Source organism: Dermochelys coriacea, chromosome 16 (assembly GCF_009764565.3).
Source record: "Dermochelys coriacea isolate rDerCor1 chromosome 16, rDerCor1.pri.v4, whole genome shotgun sequence".
Lineage (NCBI taxonomy): Eukaryota > Metazoa > Chordata > Testudines > Dermochelyidae > Dermochelys > Dermochelys coriacea.
The window spans coordinates 11,582,758-11,603,430 of NC_050083.1; the positions used below are offsets into that span (position 1 = coordinate 11,582,758).

At 39.1% G+C, this 20,673-nt stretch overlaps 1 protein-coding gene across 20 annotated transcripts in view; it reads right to left on the reverse strand.

Annotated features, from left to right (window-relative positions):
- Positions 1–20,673, reverse strand: part of CDK5RAP2 (CDK5 regulatory subunit associated protein 2) — a 105,945-nt gene that overhangs the window by 35,598 nt on the left and 49,674 nt on the right. For 6 of the 20 annotated variants that reach the window (XM_038374377.2, XM_043498502.1, XM_043498507.1 and 3 more), the window contains exons 18-24: positions 17,875–18,003; positions 11,623–11,715; positions 10,828–10,875; positions 9,232–9,425; positions 6,006–6,465; positions 2,828–3,083; positions 960–1,076 (exon numbers count right to left, since the gene is read on the reverse strand). In XM_038374377.2, the coding sequence (XP_038230305.1) occupies positions 960–1,076; positions 2,828–3,083; positions 6,006–6,465; positions 9,232–9,425; positions 10,828–10,875; positions 11,623–11,715; positions 17,875–18,003 (1,297 nt within the window). The remainder of the gene's footprint in view (positions 1–959; positions 1,077–2,827; positions 3,084–6,005; positions 6,466–9,231; positions 9,426–10,827; positions 10,876–11,622; positions 11,716–17,874; positions 18,004–20,673) is intronic. The other 14 variants (XM_043498508.1, XM_038374379.2, XM_043498503.1 and 11 more) reach the window with 3 other exon arrangements.

A 20,673-nucleotide genomic window follows, 5' to 3' on the forward strand; every position in this document is an offset into this window, starting at 1 on the left:
CACCAGAAAGACCATCCTTTGTGACTTTGCAGTTGTTTGCTGTAATGATTAAGATGTCCCAAAAGATTGTGAATTCAGGTGAGGAACAAAGAGCGAAATCAGATGAATTCTTAAGATCAATAATCCTGCCTTCACATAAATGTCCTACATACTAAAGAATATGGGGGGTGGGGGGGGGACAGAAAAATTGGAAGTCATATTGTTTTTAATTAGAATGCTTGTTATGGTTTTTCATAAGGCATTATCTAAAGCAGAAACTGCTAGCACACTTTAATGTACCACACACAGGTAATAAATGTATATCTTGCAATCCCTTACTGACTGGCTTCAGGGAGACTACACCTGTGAGTAAAGTTAATGTGAGTAAGAGTTCCAGAAATAGTCTCCTACTCAGTACACTGTATGCAACTAGATAAAGAGGTGATTCAAGCCCTCTCAAAAAGACAAATGGTTTATGGAGAAGCACATGGTACATGGAATTAACCCCATTTACATTTTCATTCAATGATTCAGTTAGGTTTCAACTAAGCCAAATGCCTTCAAATCATTCAGATAAGCAGAATGCTATCATTCTATTGCTTCCTCCTTGCATTTCATAATAGTTTGGCAAGTGCACAGTAATGAACATATTTAATTCACCGAATGGATCAGAGGAACTGAGGAGGTTTGCAGTACAGTGTTAGGCACACAACTCATTATTTTTTATTGGAAACTGTGCTCATAAATCCGTATGACCCTTCTGAAAACATAACCCTTAAGACACTAACTTGGGGACCATTATTCTATACTAATTAAGTAAATAATATTTAAAACTGACAAGTAATGGTAAAAAGGGGCAATTATCTACAGTAGAGTCAGTTATCTATAATTATTTATAGAAAACAATAAGACAATATATTTTAAGATTAATAGCTTTCATAGTGCTGCTTTCTCATTATCACTTTGTGTTCATGCTCTACCTTGACTGTTTCTCTGATCCATGATCATCTTATTTTCATTCTTGTCACAAGTATCAAATCCAACAGCCTGTGAATCCACCTGGATCTCTTTGCAATCCAATCTGACCAATGATTCAGCTAGAGAAATATAAGGAAAAAAGTAAAGAAAAAACTTAGCTAAGTGACTTTAAAAATAAAGAAGTAGGATAGTAAAACAACTGATACTGCAACAATTCAGAATGGAAGTCATATAAAGAATTGCAGTAGTAAACATAAACACACAAATATGCAGATCATGTGAAATAGTCTAAGCACATATTTTTCTAATACATAAATTAACTATCAAGATAATTACTATAAATTTGAATGTCCAACGCTTTCTACCCCAGATGAAGATCTTACCACAAAATTCTGCATCACATGATGAACACATGCAAGCAGTCAGTACACTTATTATATACTCAATTGATTTTTAGTGTTTTATTTTTCTTTTTTGTGTACATTTACAATGAAGATAAATAATTTCACCAATTTAAGCAATGATTCTAACTTCATTCTCCACAACCTCTGAGAGCACCAGGTCTTGGGATTCCAGCAAGTGCAGAATGCTGCTACCCATACTGGCATACATGCAAAAATAATTGAGTATAGGGGACAAAAGGACTGCAGCCTTCCATTTCATTTCAGAATCCAATATTACGCTACTTTTATTCTTACAATTCCCCATGGAACTTTACTCCTGCCTACTTCACAGACCAGGGGCTAGATCCTGCTCCCTCTGAAGTTAATGAACAAACTCTCGTCAGTTTTAATGAAAATAAATAAATAATAAAGGAAAGCACTGTGTACATGGTATTACTGTGGCTTAGCTGACAGAGCACCGGACAGGGAATCAGGAGACCTGGGTTCTGCTCCTGGCCTACTGGTGACCTGGGGTAAGTAATTTCACTATCTATGCCTCAGTTTTCCCATCTGTAAAATGGGCATAATGATGCTTACCTCCTTTGTAAAGTGATTTGAGATCTATTGATGAAAAACACTAGATAAGAGCATAGTATTAGTATTATTAATAAGAGTGGGATAGGGTCCCTTGTTCTAATTCTACTCCCCAATATATTCACTTAAGCACTTGGGTCATCACTGTCCTTTTCCACAACATTATTACTGTTGGGGAGAGAGCCTTCTACTCCACAGCTGTTGCCTTGTAGAAAACACCGTACTTCATAACTGATTCTCTCTCATTTCACATCCTTAAAACTTCTCTCTTCCCCTCTAGCCATGCCTTTCCACCCTCCCAAGTTATTGATTTTACAGCTAAATGTACTTTTTCTGCATCTTTATATAACATATATTGTCAACTGTCTTATAATTTGTAATATTTTGCAAATATAGGTACTTTATTTATGATTAGATTTAAATTAATCTCACTAAACTGGAAAAAATCATTTGACACCTTGACAGACCAATGGTAAAATCAGGTATATTCACATATGCGACATGAACAAGTACAGCACATCTATACTTTCATCTCTCCATGTTTTCCATTAGGTTTGGAATCCTATAAAAGAATATTTAAGGTAACCCATATTTATATAAATGTGCTATGAGACTATCATGTATTATGTATTTTATGCCATATATATACCATGCACTTTCATAGCATACCAAGCTATATTATGTTTTGGCTGCAAAGACAAATCTAACTAAAAAAAAAACCAAAACACTAAATATTTTTAGGATATATATTTGTCCCCAAGCAAATTGTAAGATTAAGCAGTATTGTATATATGTAAAAGTGATTTTTTTTTCCTCTATAAGAAAAGAAGAAAATATTTCAAGCAGTACTAGATGTTATTTTATCTGCTCTTTAAATGCAAATGTTTATTTACCTCTCACCAATACTCTTTCTTGTTTGGGCTTCTCTTGCAGATTTTCAATTACAGATCCACTCAAAGATAACTCTTTGTGAAGTTGTCTGTTTTGTATTTTACATTCCTTCAGACCTTCATCAAGTGCCATGAGCCGGTGCTGCAGATGCATGTCTGGCTTCTGTGTACAGGAGGTTAAAGGAATGTTTCCTAATGATCTAGATGATTTTAATGGAATGGGTATACGGGATTTCTTGAATGGATAAATGAAATCGCTCTGAAAGATAGATGCAATAAAACATGGGGTTTGGCAATGGGTATGAGACACTTGGTAAGGGGGAATAAACAAGATCACCAGGAAAAAAATACTAGGAAAACTTTGTGCATACCAATTAAGAGCTATATTATGTAATTTTGGAAACAAGACAGCAATATCCTTGCAAAGAATTTGAGCAGTCCCAGGGAAATAAGATATCCTCCTGGCCCAGGCCCTTATAATTTTCTAAAGGTAAGTGCTGTTTATGAATCCAAAGCTGTGCCATGTGTCTTCTAGGGCATGGAACCAAGACGGCAGATTAACTGTCTACTGGTAAAGGCCTTTAATCTAAAAGTATATCTGTTAAGTCTACGCTGTGTGTGCCTGTGAGGAATATATTCTCATCTCATTTGTCTTCTCTAACCACTAGTCCCTTTTGGATCTCTGTGCCTTTCCCCTAACTCTGTTTCTTTCCACAGAGAATCCTCTCAACCCTCTACAACAGAGGTGGGCAAACTGCAGGCCGGAGGCCACATCCGGTCCTCCAGCGTGTTTAATCTGCTGGGGAGCGGGGTCTGGGGCTTGCTCTGCTCCCACACTCCAGCCGGGGAGCAGGGTCAAAGACCGCTCCGTGCGCGTGTGCCAAGGCTCACGGAAGCTGCAGCATGTTCCCCCTCCGCTGGCTCCTCCATTTAGGGGTAGCCAGGGCTCCACGCGCTGCCCTCATCCCAAGTGCCACCCCCCCACAGCTCCCATTGGCCGGGAACTGCGGCTAATGAGAACTCCAGGGGCAGCACCTGAGGACAGGGCAGCACGCAGAACTGCCTGGCCGCACCTCCACATAGGAGCCGGAGGAGGGATATGCCACTACTTCCAAGAGCAGCTTGAGGTAAGCACCACCCGGAGCCTGCACCCCGACCCCCTCCTGTGCCCCAACCCCCTGCCCCAGCCCAGAGCCCCCTCCTGTACCCTGAACTCCTCATTTCTGGCCCAACCCCAGAGCCCCAGCCAGAGTCCTCACCCCCTCCTGCACCCCAACCCCAATTTTGTGAGCATTCATGGCCCACCATACAATTTCCATACCCAGATGTGACCCTCAGGCCAAAAAGTTTGCCCACACCTGCTGTACAAAGTCCAGAAGGTATTTTCTTCATTTCCTCTTCTCTTCACCCCAACACTGGTGTGGTAGTGTCATTGGATGTTTTTTTAAGTCTTATAATAAATAATAATCTATTGTCACATTTTCATCCTGGCACCGTTTGTTTTTTCCCCTAAATGTGTCCTAGTTGTCCCAATTGGAGAAACGAAACAGTGAGATCTCAGAATTGAGAACTCTCACACTATGCTGATGAATGCTACAGAATTGTATGCAATAATAATAAAAATCAATAATAATATTTTCAAATACATCTGATTTACTCCTTTTGTTATGTAACTGCTCCACCCGCATCATGAGTGCTGTAATTTCTTTTATTATTTGGTATTCTGCAATATTTTTCCACATTCATTTCCTAGCAATTATAGTCTTTACACAATTTAAAATAATAAAAAGCAAGTTCTGTTTTCCTAATGATATACTCAATGCGTTTGATACATATGAACACAGTATCATTTGGAGGTTGGAAAATAAATCCAATGCTGATCGCTTCCTCATTTTTTTTATTAAATTGTGTTAATGACCCTGAATTTCTTTCAGATCCATGTTAGGGCTTGATCCAGAAAAAAACAACAAGCTGCTCATACTGTTACCCCACAGAAACCTCTTAATCAATACAAACACACAGGCTACTCCCTATTCAGAATTACAAACTCTCTATTAGTAGCCCACAATACCAAAAGCTGTTCTTGTCTGTTGCCCAGGAGCTAAATCTTCAAAGTGGCCTCAGCACAGCTTCCAAAGTTGCTAATGCCCCTATACATGTATACATTTTTGTAGACACAGTTTTTCACACCACTATATACACAATTTTTGTAGCCATAAGCTATATGCATGTGCAGATCAGGCAGTTAGGTGTTCAACACCTGACTTACACATGCAAACGTAGTCTGCACTCGAAAATTAGAGTATTCACTGTTTTAGAGGCCAGTTTTGAAAATTTGACTGTACATGTCTAAGAATAAGAGGCAATGTAAAAAGTTCAATTAAACCAGAGGACTGGGACTCGGGACTGCTTGTTGTGAGATATTAGGCAAGTCTCTTTAATTCTCCAGGCCTAATTCTCTGCTTAGACTTAAAACAGTACCAACTCAGAACGGTATACTTTCACAAACACTTTACACATCGGGATGGCCAACCTGTGGCTCTGGAACCACATGCGGCTCTTCAGAAGTTAATATGCGGTTCCTTGTATAGGCACCAACTCCGGGGCTAGAGCTATAGGCGCCAACTTTCCAATGTGCCGGGAGGTGCTCACTGCTCAACCCCTGGCTCTGCCACATGCCCTGCCCCCACGCCACCCCTTCCTGCCTGAGCCTGCCGTTCCCTCGCTCCTCCCCCTCCCCCTCCGAGCCTCCTGCGTGCCATGATCGGGAGGGAGGGGGAGGCGCTGATCAGCGGGGCTGCCAGTGGATAGGAGGTGCTGGGAGCAGGTGGGGAGCCAATGGGGAGGGCTGCTGACGTATTACTGTGGCTCTTTGGCAGTGTACGCTGGTAAATTCAGGCTCCTTCTCAGGCTCAGGTTGGCCATCCCTGCTTTACAGTCTCATGAACAACTATACCAAGTAAAAAGGCAGTAGAAAATCAAGACCCACATGCCATAATTTATTCACCTGTAAAATTGATACAATATTTACTGGTATCCAGTCCTGGGAGATTTGAGGCTTAATTAATTAATACTTCTAAAGCACACTGAAGTATAGGATGAAAGGCACTGTACAGCAAGTACAATTATCTAAAATATATTTGCCCTTAACTGTTATAAAGGAAATCTCAAATAAACTTACTTTATTTGTTCTACTTGCAACAGAAAGTCTCTCATGCTGCTCATCCTTCTTATATACATTTTCTTGTTGAGGTTCTGCATTTAATCTTGAGTATTTTGTTTTTTCTTCTGAGGCACCTCTTTTGCCTTCATGTTTGAGTCTCATGACGTTACCCTCCATAGTCATTGTTTGTGTAGCTGTATCTTTCAATTCCACTTTTAACAATTCAATATCCTTATTAACCTGTGGAGCTGTATCTGGATAAAGCCTCTCTTTTCCATCAAAAGTTGATTTCAATTCTACTTGCTGCTTTAAGAACGTATTGACCTGCTTGAAATGTCTCAGTTCAACTCTTAGTTGAATAACCATTTGCCTAAGATCGTTTTCATCCTTATTCTCTATATCTTCACTGTAACATTCTTGCTCAGTTGTGCTCAGATGATCTAACAGTGCAATTACAATTTTCATTTGTTCTTGTCTGCTTTATCCAGGAAGAGAGAGAGAGAAAAAACCATGTGTTTTGCTTTTTTGTTTAAGGAAACAAGAACACCTCCTAAGGAACACTTTTGTAGAGCCATGATATACTGTATACTCCTAGGAGATTTCATTTTACTTTCCAGTAGATTTAGGGAAGAGCTTCTCAAACTTTTTCATAGAGAGATTCTCCTGTGGACATTTCCCCCTCCCATTTATAATCATGCAGATCACATCCCATCCTCCTATTTGTGATCACATAACAAACCTGTGGAAACCACAGCAATTGCTTACATAAAATAAAATCAGGAAGGTATGTAGGGCCAGATTTTCAAGATCTTACCCTCCCTTATAGGCATCTTAATGATGTGCCTACTGGAAACAAGGGAGCTGCTGGGTGCTGAGTTCTTTTCGAAAATCTGGGCCTTCATATATAGTCAGCTGTCTTTTAATAAAATGCAGAAGCTGGAAAAAAGCAGGAGCAGCCAGTAGAATGTGACAGCCTTGCCCTCCACAGACCATCAGCAAGTGTTCCACAGATAACCAGTGGACCAGGGGCCAAAGTTTGGAAAGCTAGATTTTAAGATGAAAGAGAAGCTACACAAGGGACATTAGATTATAAACAACCCTCAAATTCTACAGCTGATTTCATGTGTTCAATCAAGAACTGTTTGTGCCGCTAAACATATAAACAGGCATTTAAAAACAACTGCATTTATACAGCTGGCATTTGAAATGGAGGATGCTAACTATGCTTATGTCTTTTTTTCTGGTATCTAATATCATTAATGAGAATTAAGTTACCCAACAGCACAGGCTCATCATAGTCAATCTGGTAATTTATACTAGGACACAGAAAAGATTACACACAAGAGTGCTAAAGATGATTGTGAAAGAATTGCTCATTACCAGACTTTTAAGTAAGGTTAAGAAATAAAACAACATTATATATTCATCTTTTAAGACAGGAATATTGTCTCATCTGCCACTCAGTATTTTCTTGATGACTACAATCATTTATGTTTCTTGGCTGGCTTGAATAGTAATGTAGAAACATAGGACTGGTTGAGTAGACTCAACTGTAGAACTGATTTCAAATGCAGATTTCCAAAGACAGATTTGGGGCTTGTGTAGCTGCTTATAGGCAGTTTAATGCCTTGCCACATGATGGATCAGTGTTTGGGCTTTGAGCTCCTGGAGGTGGGACCACTGAGAACATTGCATGAAGAAGGTAGTTCACATCACTCTGCACAAACATTTCCTGGTTTCCTAAAGGAATGATGTTGATGACCTCTGAAAGAAATAATTGTTGTACAGCGTGTTTCACCCATGGGGGCTGGTTTTACTATACCTGTACAAAGCACAGCTTTGCCAGTATAGTTCCAACAGCAGGAGTGCTTTGTCCCATAAAGTGTTCCTAGTGCAGACATGGCCTTAGTTCCAACTCAGCTACTCACTGTGAATGAGTCATTTTCACCTCTTTCTGCCACAGTTTCTCCATCTGTAAAGTGGGGATAATAATCCTTACCTACTTCACAAGGATGCTGTGAACCTTTATCAATCAGTTGTATTGGTAAAGTGCTTTGAAATCTTTAGATGAAGTGAACATTATTATTAACATTGTATCTTTACTGCTCTTTTGGGGGTGCATGCTGAGGAACAGGCAATTATTTCTAGCAGTCTTTTCTCGGTAGATTTTCCTGTGTGACCAACTACAGTAAAAGGACAGCATGGAGAGTTCTATACACAACATTGTAAGATTGTGGAATGAATTCAAAGCTGTAACTCACTTGAGGGTCTCTATTTGAAGTGAACTGCACAAGGGCAGACTGAGTGACTCATGAAGTTCACCTCAGCTCTGAGAGTGAATGTAGCCAGAGAACCATTGGAGGACCATCTGCTCTTATTTAACGTTAAATTACATATATTTGAAAAAAATTCTATTTAAAAATACCCTCTTCTAAAACTCTTGCTTTTGGTGGCAGTTTTTTAAAAGAGATTTAATGTGTTGTTGAAAAAGCTAAAGGAATGATGCTGCTGTAAAACAGTCAGAGCCGTAAACTTCCTTTTCAGTGATGTCAGTAAAAACAAGTATTCTCACAAGCAAGCAAAACAAGCTCACCGATCAGTCGGCTATAGTGAAAGGTACTTGCAGTTAAAGGCATTATTTTATTTCCCACCAGACTCTAGGGCCACAGCTTCCAGCTTAAGGCCACAGGGGTTAAAGAAATTCCTATTGAAGGATGCAATGTTGTCTAGTGGCATATTTAAAAGCAGGGGACTAAGAATCAGAACTAAGGGATTATATAGGCTGCTCTATCATCCTTGAATAATCTTGGGCAAGTCACTTCTCCCCAGTTTCTCACACACAACTTTCTTACACCATTGCAGGGTTTGGGGTTTTTTTTTCCATTTAATTCACTGTGTGTAGAATGCTTTGAGATACTTGGATAAAAAAAAAAAAAGCACAAAGTATTATTATTTTAGCCCTTTAACACTACCAGTCCCATCAGTTCCCATACTAAGGCTCTATGAAGCAATACCTTTAGAGAAAATTTTCTTGTAATGGATTTTTCATAAGGATGTCTTCCTACTGATAGCATGTTTCGTAATTACTTAATTGTATGATAGACTGAAATGGCTCTGAAGGAGCCTTGCCAATCTCTCAGGTAAATTAGACAGTGCCATTATCTAAATTCACTTTAGCAAAATTACTTTATTCTCTCCTCAAATAGAAATACTGTCAAAAGCAGTGTCTATCCCTCAGGCTTACCTAGATTCAAGTACAGATGTTCCATTTTCATTTAAAAGAGATGTGAGCAGGCTCAACTCTTCTGCTTCATGTTCACTCATCTCTATTCTGCCGAAGTGTTTGCCAGCTATATCATGTTCAAACCGAGGCTTATTTGGATTCCTATAATGTCTATCTTTGCAGACACCATCTGAATAGTCTGAAGGAGTTATCTGCTGGGAAAAAAATTGCAAATGTTTTCTTATTAGGCAGGTATGCAGTTCTATTATGTTCAGGGCTGCAATCTTTTCATAATCAGGGTTTGTAATCTTTGATGGTCTTAATCTACATTATAAAGCAGTCACAGACATTCAACTTACTGTTTATTAATACAGGAACTAATGAACATCAATTTGATATGGTTAATTCATAGAGATCAGTTGTTTAGCGGTAAGTAGATTTCCCTGATGGTGTTTATCTATGAATGCTCTCCTGGCTAATGAAGCTGTTGGTATGTGGCCCCCACGTTGTAATTCATTCCAAGATTAGTTCACATTTGAATCACGTGTCTTTAAATATAAAATTCTGCCCTCAGATTCCCATGTGCAGGCCAGTTAGTATGAATGTCCAAGGGCAAAATGTCATCTGAAGTGTTTAGAATTACCATTCTTGTGTGTGTAAAATTGGGTTAGTTGCCTCTAAAACTCTCCATACATATTGCCATAGCATGAATCAGCTGTACAACTTATCTCAGAAGCCACAGAACTACCAAAAGCAGTAGAAACCATTAGAGGGTACAACAGTTAGCAACCCACACATTCCAAACTGCAGTAATAAAAGACTTCCCTGATCAACTTCCTTCAATACCTCTCCACCTTGATGAAATCTAAGTATAAGATTGTGAAGAAGTGGGAAATACAGAGGCCAGTGCAAATCTGCAGAGGCAATCTGGTTAAAGAACTCAGCAAAAAGGGAATGACTAAGGATCAGAGCTGGTTCTGTAACTACTCAGACCATGACAGTTAAGAAAGGCCATTTCATAACTATGGTTTGGAACATTCTGATGCACGCTCAAAAAAACTAAGCTTTTAGTGTTTTTAATAAAAAGAAAAGGAGTACTTGTTGCACCTTAGAGACTAACAAATTTATTAGAGCATAAGCTTTCGTGAGCTACAGTTCACTTCATCGGATGCATTTTCATGTAAAAATGCATCCGATGAAGTGAGCTGTAGCTCACGAAAGCTTATGCTCTAATAAATTTGTTAGTCTCTAAGGTGCCACAAGTACTCCTTTTCTTTTTGCGAATACAGACTAACACGGCTGCTACTCTGAAACCAGTGTTTTTAATGGTTCCAAAGGTTACAAAGCATGGCACATTTAATATCTGTAAAGACTATTTCATGAAGCAGAGCTATTTTTCTCCGAATTAGTAAGCTCCACAGATCCACACATGGAGCATGATGCAACTCTCATTTTCATCAGTGGGAGTCTTTCCATTTATTTCAATACAATTTAGATTGGGCCCATTCATGATGAACCCTGTTGACTTTGGAGCCATTAGCAATGAGAGATTTAATTATGTACCTACTACAAGGTTCTCCACACATAATGAGAGGCTATTTATATTGTATCATTTACCTGCATATCCAGATCAAGATGATGATCCAAAGGCAACTGAGGACATGCCTAGATAAGTAGGGATATGTAGAAGTTATAAATTTTGAGGCACATCACATTGTCTTTTTTTTTTTAAATATTACCATTTTGAACTGAACAGAAAACAGAGTATTTATCTTAGTTATGTGTTTTTCACGATATACGATATCTCGTTTGAATGCCAGTAAAAAAGGATGTCAGATTCTAGGACCCTGCACAGGAATGGAGGCTTTCTGTTGAGTCACCCTGACATCAGGTGTTTGAAACCTATACAAAGATGTACAGTAATTTTTGCTCAGTCATAACAGCAGGAAGATCTTACTAACTCCAGCCAAGCTCTGGGCCTGATTACACAGACCACTAAAGACAATCAAAAAACTTCCACTTACTTTAAGGGGCTTGGGATCAGGCCCTTTAAGAGAGGCCGAGTATCAGTCTGGATCAAAGGGAACTAGGGACTGGGACAGAGGAGATCCTGCAGGGAAAAACCTAGGAATAGACAAACTTTAGGCTGATGTTTATAATTTATTTATGCTAAGAAAAAAATCAAACAGGAAAAGGTGTTTGCATTATAACCAATGAGAGTATCCTCTGTTCAGAGCATGGAGGGGACTCTACCCGCTTACAGGGAATTGCAGAGACTAGACTTGTATACTCTAAACATACAGCAAAAAGAAATCCAGCTGTAATATATCAAGTTAAACAGCTGTAACTGTGCACCCAGAACATGTAACTCTCTGGTAAAACTATTATACAATGATATTGACACAATCCTACCTCACTGGTCCTCTCAGAACGTTGACAGCTCTCTGCATTCTTATTGTCAAAATCTCCAGCTTGAGTCATGGTTTCCTCTGTTCTTTCAAGAAACTATACAAAGTATGGAACGATGTGAAAATGTAGCACAAAAATAATGTGGTATGAAACATGCATAAATAAGTCAGTGACATGTCTTAAAAGAAAAATAAAAAATGCCTGTAATACAAAGTAACAATCATTAGATTAGATTTATCCAGTAAGATCAAAAGGGAGTTAATACAAAAAACAGAAATAATTCATACATAGTACACTGAAATCTGAATGTTTACATTCCCTCACTGCTGCACATCTTTCTGAACTGTACAAAAATGCTAACTTAGCCCCTTTCTGCAAACACCTTTCCCCCTCCCCAAGCCATATTTCCATTGTGCCTGCTGTATTTTTCAATTAAATGATTATTTTTATTTCCTACTATTTTATGATCTTTTCCTGCATTCATGAAAAAAAAAACAAAAAAACAAAAAAAATAACCCTCTTGCTAAGCAGGGCAGAACAATAAAAAGATTTACTATTACACTGTAGGCTAAAAGAAAAGGAGTACTTGTGGCACCTTAGAGACTAACAAATTTATTAGAGCATAAGCTTTCGTGAGCTACAGCTCACTTCATCGGATGCATTTGGTGGAAAAAACAGAGGAGAGATTTATATACACACACACAGAGAACATAAAACAATGGGTTTATCATACACACTGTAAGGAGAGTGATCACTTAAGATAAGCCATCACCAACAGCAGGGGGGGGAAGGAGGAAAACCTTTCATGGTGACAAGCAGGTAGGCTAATTCCAGCAGTTAACAAGAATATCAGAGGAACAGTGGGGGGGGGGGTGGGAGGGAGAAATACCATGGGGAAATAGTTTTACTTTGTGTTAAACTATTTCCCCATGGTATTTCTCCCTCCCACCCCACCCCCCACTGTTCCTCTGATATTCTTGTTAACTGCTGGAATTAGCCTACCTGCTTGTCACCATGAAAGGTTTTCCTCCTTCCCCCCCTGCTGTTGGTGATGGCTTATCTTAAGTGATCACTCTCCTTACAGTGTGTATGATAAACCCATTGTTTCATGTTCTCTGTGTGTGTGTATATAAATCTCTCCTCTGTTTTTTCCACCAAATGCATCCGATGAAGTGAGCTGTAGCTCACGAAAGCTTATGCTCTAATAAATTTGTTAGTCTCTAAGGTGCCACAAGTACTCCTTTTCTTTTTGCGAATACAGACTAACACGGCTGCTACTCTGAAAACTGTAGGCTAAATACTGCTTTGTCCTTCACTGATGTACCACGGGGAAGGAGTAGGGAAAATGAGGGTGCCAAGAACATCTTCTTTCCCCATGTCCTACCCCCATCAGCACCCAGTCAAAATGCTGCTACTAGCAGTCCATGAGTAGAGAGAACGGAGGAAAGCTACTGTCTAGCGTTACCCAGTAGCACTCCAAACCTCCAAGAGGGCTGGCCAGCCAACCTGGGAGCAAGGCCAGGAACCCCTTGCATTGTGCCTGTTAGAATTCAACAGCAGGAGTGACAGAGGCATGCAGGCAGAATGCTCCCCCTCCACAGCTCAGCTCCCCCAGCCAGTTTGCCTCAGGCAACAGACGTCAGAATTTAATCTTTTGTCGAAAGGCATCTAAAAAGGTTCCAATGACAACAATACTAATTTAAATATGATTAATCTGATTACATCAAAGGGCAATATTCTGGCAAGTCCCTGCAGGAAACCCTTACACAGCAACTGGAAAGCGAGGACGGAGTTTTCCACCGAAAACTTGGCTCCCCAGAAACTAAGCTGCAGTGAAGCCGTTCCACTATTCTGTGACCAGTGCCTCAGAGTAGAAGTCCAGGAGAGGCTTTGGCCCACGTTTTTGTTCATATACATCTAAGTTCAACAATGGTTTCAACGCACAAATCCTCATATTGTTAATTTACGTTCCTGATTAGAATGGCTTTCAGGCCAGGGAAGAGAGAGAGAACATTGGGCAGATTATAAATACCCAGTAATGCTGCTTTTGCAACATACACACCAAATGTTTAGGGCCTTTCAGCAGAATTAGCCCATACTGTGGTATTGATATAGTCTTATTCTACAGCAACACCTCTCAGTAATTTGATTAAGAGATTTTTGTAAAGGAACTTTGGTGCTGGAAGCTCATTAAGAAATGGAAATGAGACACAGGAGAATCTATTACCTGTAAGTAGCATTTTCTGAAGGTAGTATTGTCTGTCTAATCTACAGACAATACATAGTATTGGGAGAGTGGATTCATAGCTCTATTACACAAGGATTTTAGTCTCGGAGCAAGGCTATAACGTACATGCCTTAAAGGCAGTAATATCACACTAGCGTGTCTAACAGTCAGTTCCTTTCTGACCTAGACTAAAGAAAAATTACCCTAAGTTCAATAAAGACAAAAAGGCAGATTCTTAAGCATAGCCAGGGGAGCAGTTGTTCATTGAGCCCTTGGGCACACAGCATTTTAGAGGTACATTGGGAGGAAAGGAGCTGATGACCAAAAGTAGTGCATGTTGAATTTATAGCCTCGATGCATACACAGGGCAGTGCTAATGGTTATGATGTGAAGAGATAAACCTGCTTCCCTGACGTCACACACTGAAGACACAAGGCTCAAGGCACACGGATCCAGTCTCAGACTAAGAGAATTCTGCAGATGTAGTGGGGATGTGTGCACATCTTTTCTCTATGAGCAGTGGGGAGCATATAAGTGGGTTTCTTACTGTGACTTGCTTACCATGTATATATTTAGCAGTGAATGAGAAAAGCACTTTTGCCTTCTACCTCCCAGCAAAATAAGCCACACTACTTTTGTTTACGGATGAATTGTAAGTATTAATTTAAGAAACAAAATAATAGTGGGAGCTGGATGGTGCAGTATATTAGTAGTTCTCCCTTTATCTCTAGAGCCCTATATTCAACTCTTGCTTTGGGTCTCAGGTTTGAATTAATTTGGTATTTTCATCCAAATTCCCATTTTCAGCAGTCTCAGAACTGGAGTAGCAGGGATGCTACATATCAGGACTGTGATGTAGAGTCAAAGTTGTGCTTTGGAAAAGCTTGTAATTTGTCTGACTGTAGCCACTAACTTCAATGGACACTAAGCTTACTCACAGATTATTAAAAAATTGGAAAATATTAGCTAATTATAGCATCCAAAAATTTATAGCCAGGGTCTGATTTTCAAAATGAGGCTTTAGGACCAAGCTTATTTTTAAAGCTAGTTAATTCATTTATGCTCATACTTACCTGATTTATACAGCTTCCAACACAGAACAACTATCTTTTAGTAATCAGCATCATTTTCAGGGGTATATCCCCCTTGCCAGGCCAATATGCGAATCCATAAGTCATGCTGCTCACAATTAAACTATTAACATTTACACTAAACAGACTGTAGTATAGCATTACAGCAACTGGCTGCAATTTGAGTCTTTTGCTGCTAAAGTCTCAGTGATTGAAAAGAAACTTTCTGTACTCCAAGGAATACAATCTAATGTTCAACAAAATATTAAAAGAAAATAAGTGGCTTAACGCCAGAAGGAAATCTATTGAGAATAAGCTGCCTATTTAAAATATTTCCTTAGAGACTGAAAACCTTGAATGTTTTTCGTAAATGAACCATTGATATGCTTGGATTGCAAAGATCCCTGGAGCCCTGAAGGCTGGAGAAGCTGCTTCTCTCACAGAAAGCAGATGTTCAGAGGGCAGTGCAAAAACAGTCCTTTTATCTTTACATCACCACCACTTGGAACCAAGAAACAGACTACTCAGGGCTGACAGTCTTTTGAAAGACGCCTTGCAGAGGATCTAAGGTGCAGATTTATCTGGTCTGAACTCCAGTTTTGTTAAAGAAAAGAAAGGTTTGTACATTTTAAGAAGCACCCAAGAGGGCTATATCTTGTTACATCCTGCCAAATTTCATACGTAGGACAGACACTGACGTCTTCTTAGCAGTGCATGCTAACAGATACCAGTGCAGAATCCAGTATTTTTCTCATTTATTTTTAGTTTGTAAAAATGCACCAATCATGGCCCATAGCCCAGAATCATGAAGCTGGTCTTTTACTAACAGGACTGATTATATGGCCCATAAAAACCTTTAAAATGAAACACACTGGATTGCTGAGCCTTTAACTTTGGGATTCAATAGTACCTTAGTCACTCTGGCACTGGCTTGAATAGTATTTTTTACTTGCCTCCTGGCCTTTACCAGCATTTTATACACAGGTTATTTTACAAATTTCTCTCTTGTTTATTCTAAAGCTAGGTCCATGTATACAATTCTTTAGTGAATGGCCTTTCATGTTCCAATTGCACCAAGACAAGCACAGGAGGAACAATATTCTTGGCTCTGATATTCTCAGCGCATACCAGTGCTGCTACTGGCATCAAATGTAGAATCAGTGCGGGGGCAGTGCCCTCTACAGGACTGCTAAGCAAATTGCTGGAAATATGAATATATATGTACTAACCCCCATTTTTAAAATTTATATTTTACCCACTAGACTTTCAGTGCTAACCTAGTTAGTCTATAAATCTGCAAGTTAACTGTTTTTTTAAAATGGATGTTATCCCAAGAGTACCTAAAGCAGTACCTTTAATCTATAATTAAAAATACATTTAAATTAAAAGTAACCTGAGAGGCCTGACTTAAATGATAAAAAGAAAGGAAATTTAGTCTGAATTTTGATAATTGTCTTTACAATTCATCTGCAGCATACATGATAAACTCATCCTGTGTTGCCCAGGGATCTATGCAGCACCTAGGCAATACATGCCACACTGCCCTCAAATGAGTTCAATACCTAAATACAACTGAAACATATTATTTAAACATTGTATTTTCTGTTCTTTGGTTTAAACAGATTTAGAAATTCAAGATAGAACATGCTGGTCACACTCATTGTTCCTTTTGCTCTTGATCTCATTATCATTCAGCACGTAGTGCAAAGGAAAGAGAAATTAAAGAAGCAAAAGAAAGGTATTAGCAATAGCATTTAAAGCAAGAATAATCTATGACAAGCCATGGAAGTGAACTGGACATGTACACTATTTCCCTTATCTTCTTGTATAACACAACAAATATAGGGACCCAATATCCAGAATCTTTTCCATCGGACTGTGAAGCTGCTATGCATAGAGTACTTCAGCCCCGTTGCTGAAGCAGTCCTAATTAGTGAGCAAATAATTGATTTTTCAGTTTGATGGCAGAATAAAAAAAAATAAAATCTAGTTTTGAATGGAAACTAGATTGTGTATTTTCTTTACTCACAAACAAAAAACAGAACATTTTTGTTTGGGTTGAAATGACATTTCATTTAGAAAATGTCAGTTTGAAATTCCATCGTTTCAAAAATGTCAATTTGAAACAAAATAGCAAAATGAACCACTTCAACATTTCCAAAAAGTTTGTTTTCAGGGTTTTTTTCCAGCAGAAACTACTTGCTAAATTTGACACAAATTCACAAATAGTTTTGGCACCTTAAGAAATGCATTTTTTGGTAAATTTGCTATTTGCCGAATGTTCTCCTCCCCCCTGCCCCCAGTCCTACTCCTAATACACCCCAGCCACAGGCAAAAGAACAGAGGACCCAATGGTCATTCTCCTGCACATCTACCAGCCCAATCTTCTACAACTCTTCCTCCTTCTTTGTACACTGCTCTATGTTGCACCAGTCCCTGAAACACAAGTTCCTCTCCTCTGTGCATAGTGGAACCACCCCAATTTTGTTGCCAGAGAGACCTATGTGGCCTCAGAGATGGAGCAGATATGGTCTACACCCTAATAGGACTACACATTGAAGTGAGAACAGTTCTCAGATAGCTGAGGAATGCATAAAGCAACCACTGACTGATACCTAAATGTTATGGAGGTTGCAACTTTCTTCGAAAAATAAGATCAACCATTCCTACCTGCAAATTTATAAAATAAACAGACCATAGAGCCAATTAATATTTTAAAATATATGTTGTTTTTTGAAAAATCAATTGCAAATATTGCTGAACACTAAAAACACTTTGGGCCTGATACTCAGCTGCCCTGCACCTTGTACAATTATTTATATCATTTTAAAGTGGAGTATAAAATATTAGCAGTCTGATCTAGCAGTGTTTTACACCAGCTTTGCACTGATATAAGTGACCAAGCAAGGTGCAGCGCAACTGAAAATTAGGCATAATATTTTAATATAGAGATCCTACCTCATTCTGGTTTAATATTTTCAGTGTCTCTTTCTCCTGAGTCTCTGATCTGGAGAGTCCAAGTTGTTTTTTCTTCAGCTCTTGGTTAATTGAATGCAGGTCCTTAACCATCAAGATGAGTTCAGCAACCTAAATACACACAGGGAAACAATCAGAAACTATAAAGCTCTTCCTAATACATAAAAAAACAGAGAGATTTAAATTTCTTTAAACAACACTATACAATATGTTAAACTTCAGAATTAAAATGTTAGTTACTTCCAGTAAAGCGTAATGCTTCCATCTCTGCCCAAGGGACTGCATGCATTTGAACCAGGAACATTATACAAATATATTAGAAGCTAGTGTTCAAGGAATGCTAATTTGGAAGACTTCAATCGTGAAGCTCAGGTTTCAAAATTCACTAGCAAGAAAAAAGTTCAGATTCTATCATGCCTGCAGGTTGACTGGGGAAAAGGTTATTTTGATGCAAGTGAAAGTTGTGTTATAGGAACAAAGCAGCAGCATTCAGTGAAAAGCATTAAAAAATAAGGAGTCTGATTCTCCAATCTATTACCATTTCTATGCCAATATAACTTCATGGAGTTGCACTTATGTAAAAGTAGCAAACCAGAGTGGAGAATCAGGTCCCAAAACACTTTAGCAGACATTAACAACCTATATTCACCTAGTGTATCAAAGTCTTTTGTTAATAAGTACGCCCAAATTTAGAGCCATATATATACTTCAGAGATACAGGGGGCATGGTCTAATGGTCTGAGCATAGGACTGAGAGTCAATCTGGATTCTGCCACTGACTCTCTGTATGATCTTGGACAAATCACTTAATCTTTCTGTGTTTCAATTAAACAATCTTAATGGTAGATCTATTAATACTCAGCTATCTTTTCACTGGCCATGACTGATGTGAGATTTCATTAATATATATTTGCCAAGGACTTTGATATTAAGAACATAAGAATGGCCATAATAGGTCAGACCAAAGGTCCATCCAGCCCAGTATCCTGTCTGCTGACAGCGGCTTACACCAGGTGCCCCAGAGGAAGTGAACCTAACAGGCAATGATTAAGTGATCTCTCTCCTGCCATTCATCTCCACCCTCTGACAAAGAGAGGCTAGGGACCCCATTCCTTACCCATCCTGGCTAATAGCCATTAATGGACTTAACCTCCATGAATTTATCTAGTTCTCTTTTAAACCCTGTAATAGTCCTAGTCTTCACAACCTCCACAGGCAAGAAGTTCCACAGGTTGACTGTGCACTGTGTGAAGAAGAACTTCTTTTTATTTGTTTTAAACCTGCTACACATTAATTTCATTTGGTGGCCCTCAGTTCTTATATTATGGGAACGAATAAATAACTTTTCCTTATTCACTTTCTCAACACCACTCATGATTTTATATACCTCTATCATATCCCCCCTTAGTCTCCTCTTTTCCAAGCTGAAAAGTCCTAGCCTCTTTAATCTCTCCTCATATGGGACCCAATCCAAACCCCTAATCATTTTAGTTGCTCTTCTCTGAACCTTTTCTAATGCCAAAAGAAAAGGAGTACTTGTGGCATCTTAGAGACTAACAAATTTATTTGAGGATAAGCTTTTGTGAGCTACAGCTCACTTCATCGGATGCATTTGGTGGAAAATACAGTGGGGAGATTTATATACATACACAGAGAACATGAAACAATAGGTTTTATCATACACACTGTAAGGAGAGTGATCACTTAAGATGAGCCATCACCAGCAGCAGGGGGGGAAAGGACGAAAACCTTTCATGGTGACAAGCAAGGTAGGCTATTTCCAGCCGTTAACAAGAACGTCTGAGGAACACTGGGGGGTGGGGAGCAGGAGAATAAACATGGGGAAATAGTTTTACTTTGTGTAATGACTCATCCATTCCCAGTCTCTATTCAAACCTAAGTTAATTGTATCGTTTACAAATTAATTCCAATTCAGCAGTGTCTCGTTGGAGTCTGTTTTTGAAGTTTTTTTGTTGAAGGATAGCCACTCTCAGGTCTGTAATCGAGTGACCGGAGAGATTGAAGTGTTCTCCAACTGGTTTTTGAATGTTATAATTCTTGACGTCTGATTTGTGTCCATTTATTCTTTTACGTAGAGACTGTCCAGTTTGACTAATGTACATGGCAGAGAGGCATTGCTGGCACACGATGGCATATATCACATTAGTAGATGAGCAGGTGAATGAGCCTCTGATAGCGTGGCTGATGTGATTAGGCCCTATGATGGTGTCCCCTGAATAGGTATGTGGACAAAGTTGGCAACGGGCTTTGTTGCGAGGATAGGTTCCTGGGTTAGTGGTTCTGTTGTGTGGTGTGTGGTTGCTGGTGAGTATTTGCTTCAGGTTGGGGGGCAGCATTACACAAAGTAAAATTATTTCCCCATGTTATTTCTCCCCCCGCCATCCCCCACTGTTCCTCAGATGTTCTTGTTAACTGCTGGAAATAGCCTACCTTGCTTGTCACCATGAAAGGTTTTCGTCCTTCCCCCCCCCGCTGCTGGTGATGGCTCATCTCAAGTTATCACTCTCCTTACAGTGTGTATGATAAAACCCATTGTTTCATGTTCTCTATGTGTGTATATAAATCTCCCCACTGTATTTTCCACCAAATGCATCCGATGAAGTGAGCTGTAGCTCACAAAAGCTTATGCTCAAATAAATTTGTTAGTCTCTAAGGTGCCACAAGTACTCTTTTTCTTTTTGCGAATACAGACCAACACGGCTGCTACTCTGAAACCTTTTCTAATGCCAGTATATCTTTTTTGAGATGAGGAGACAACAT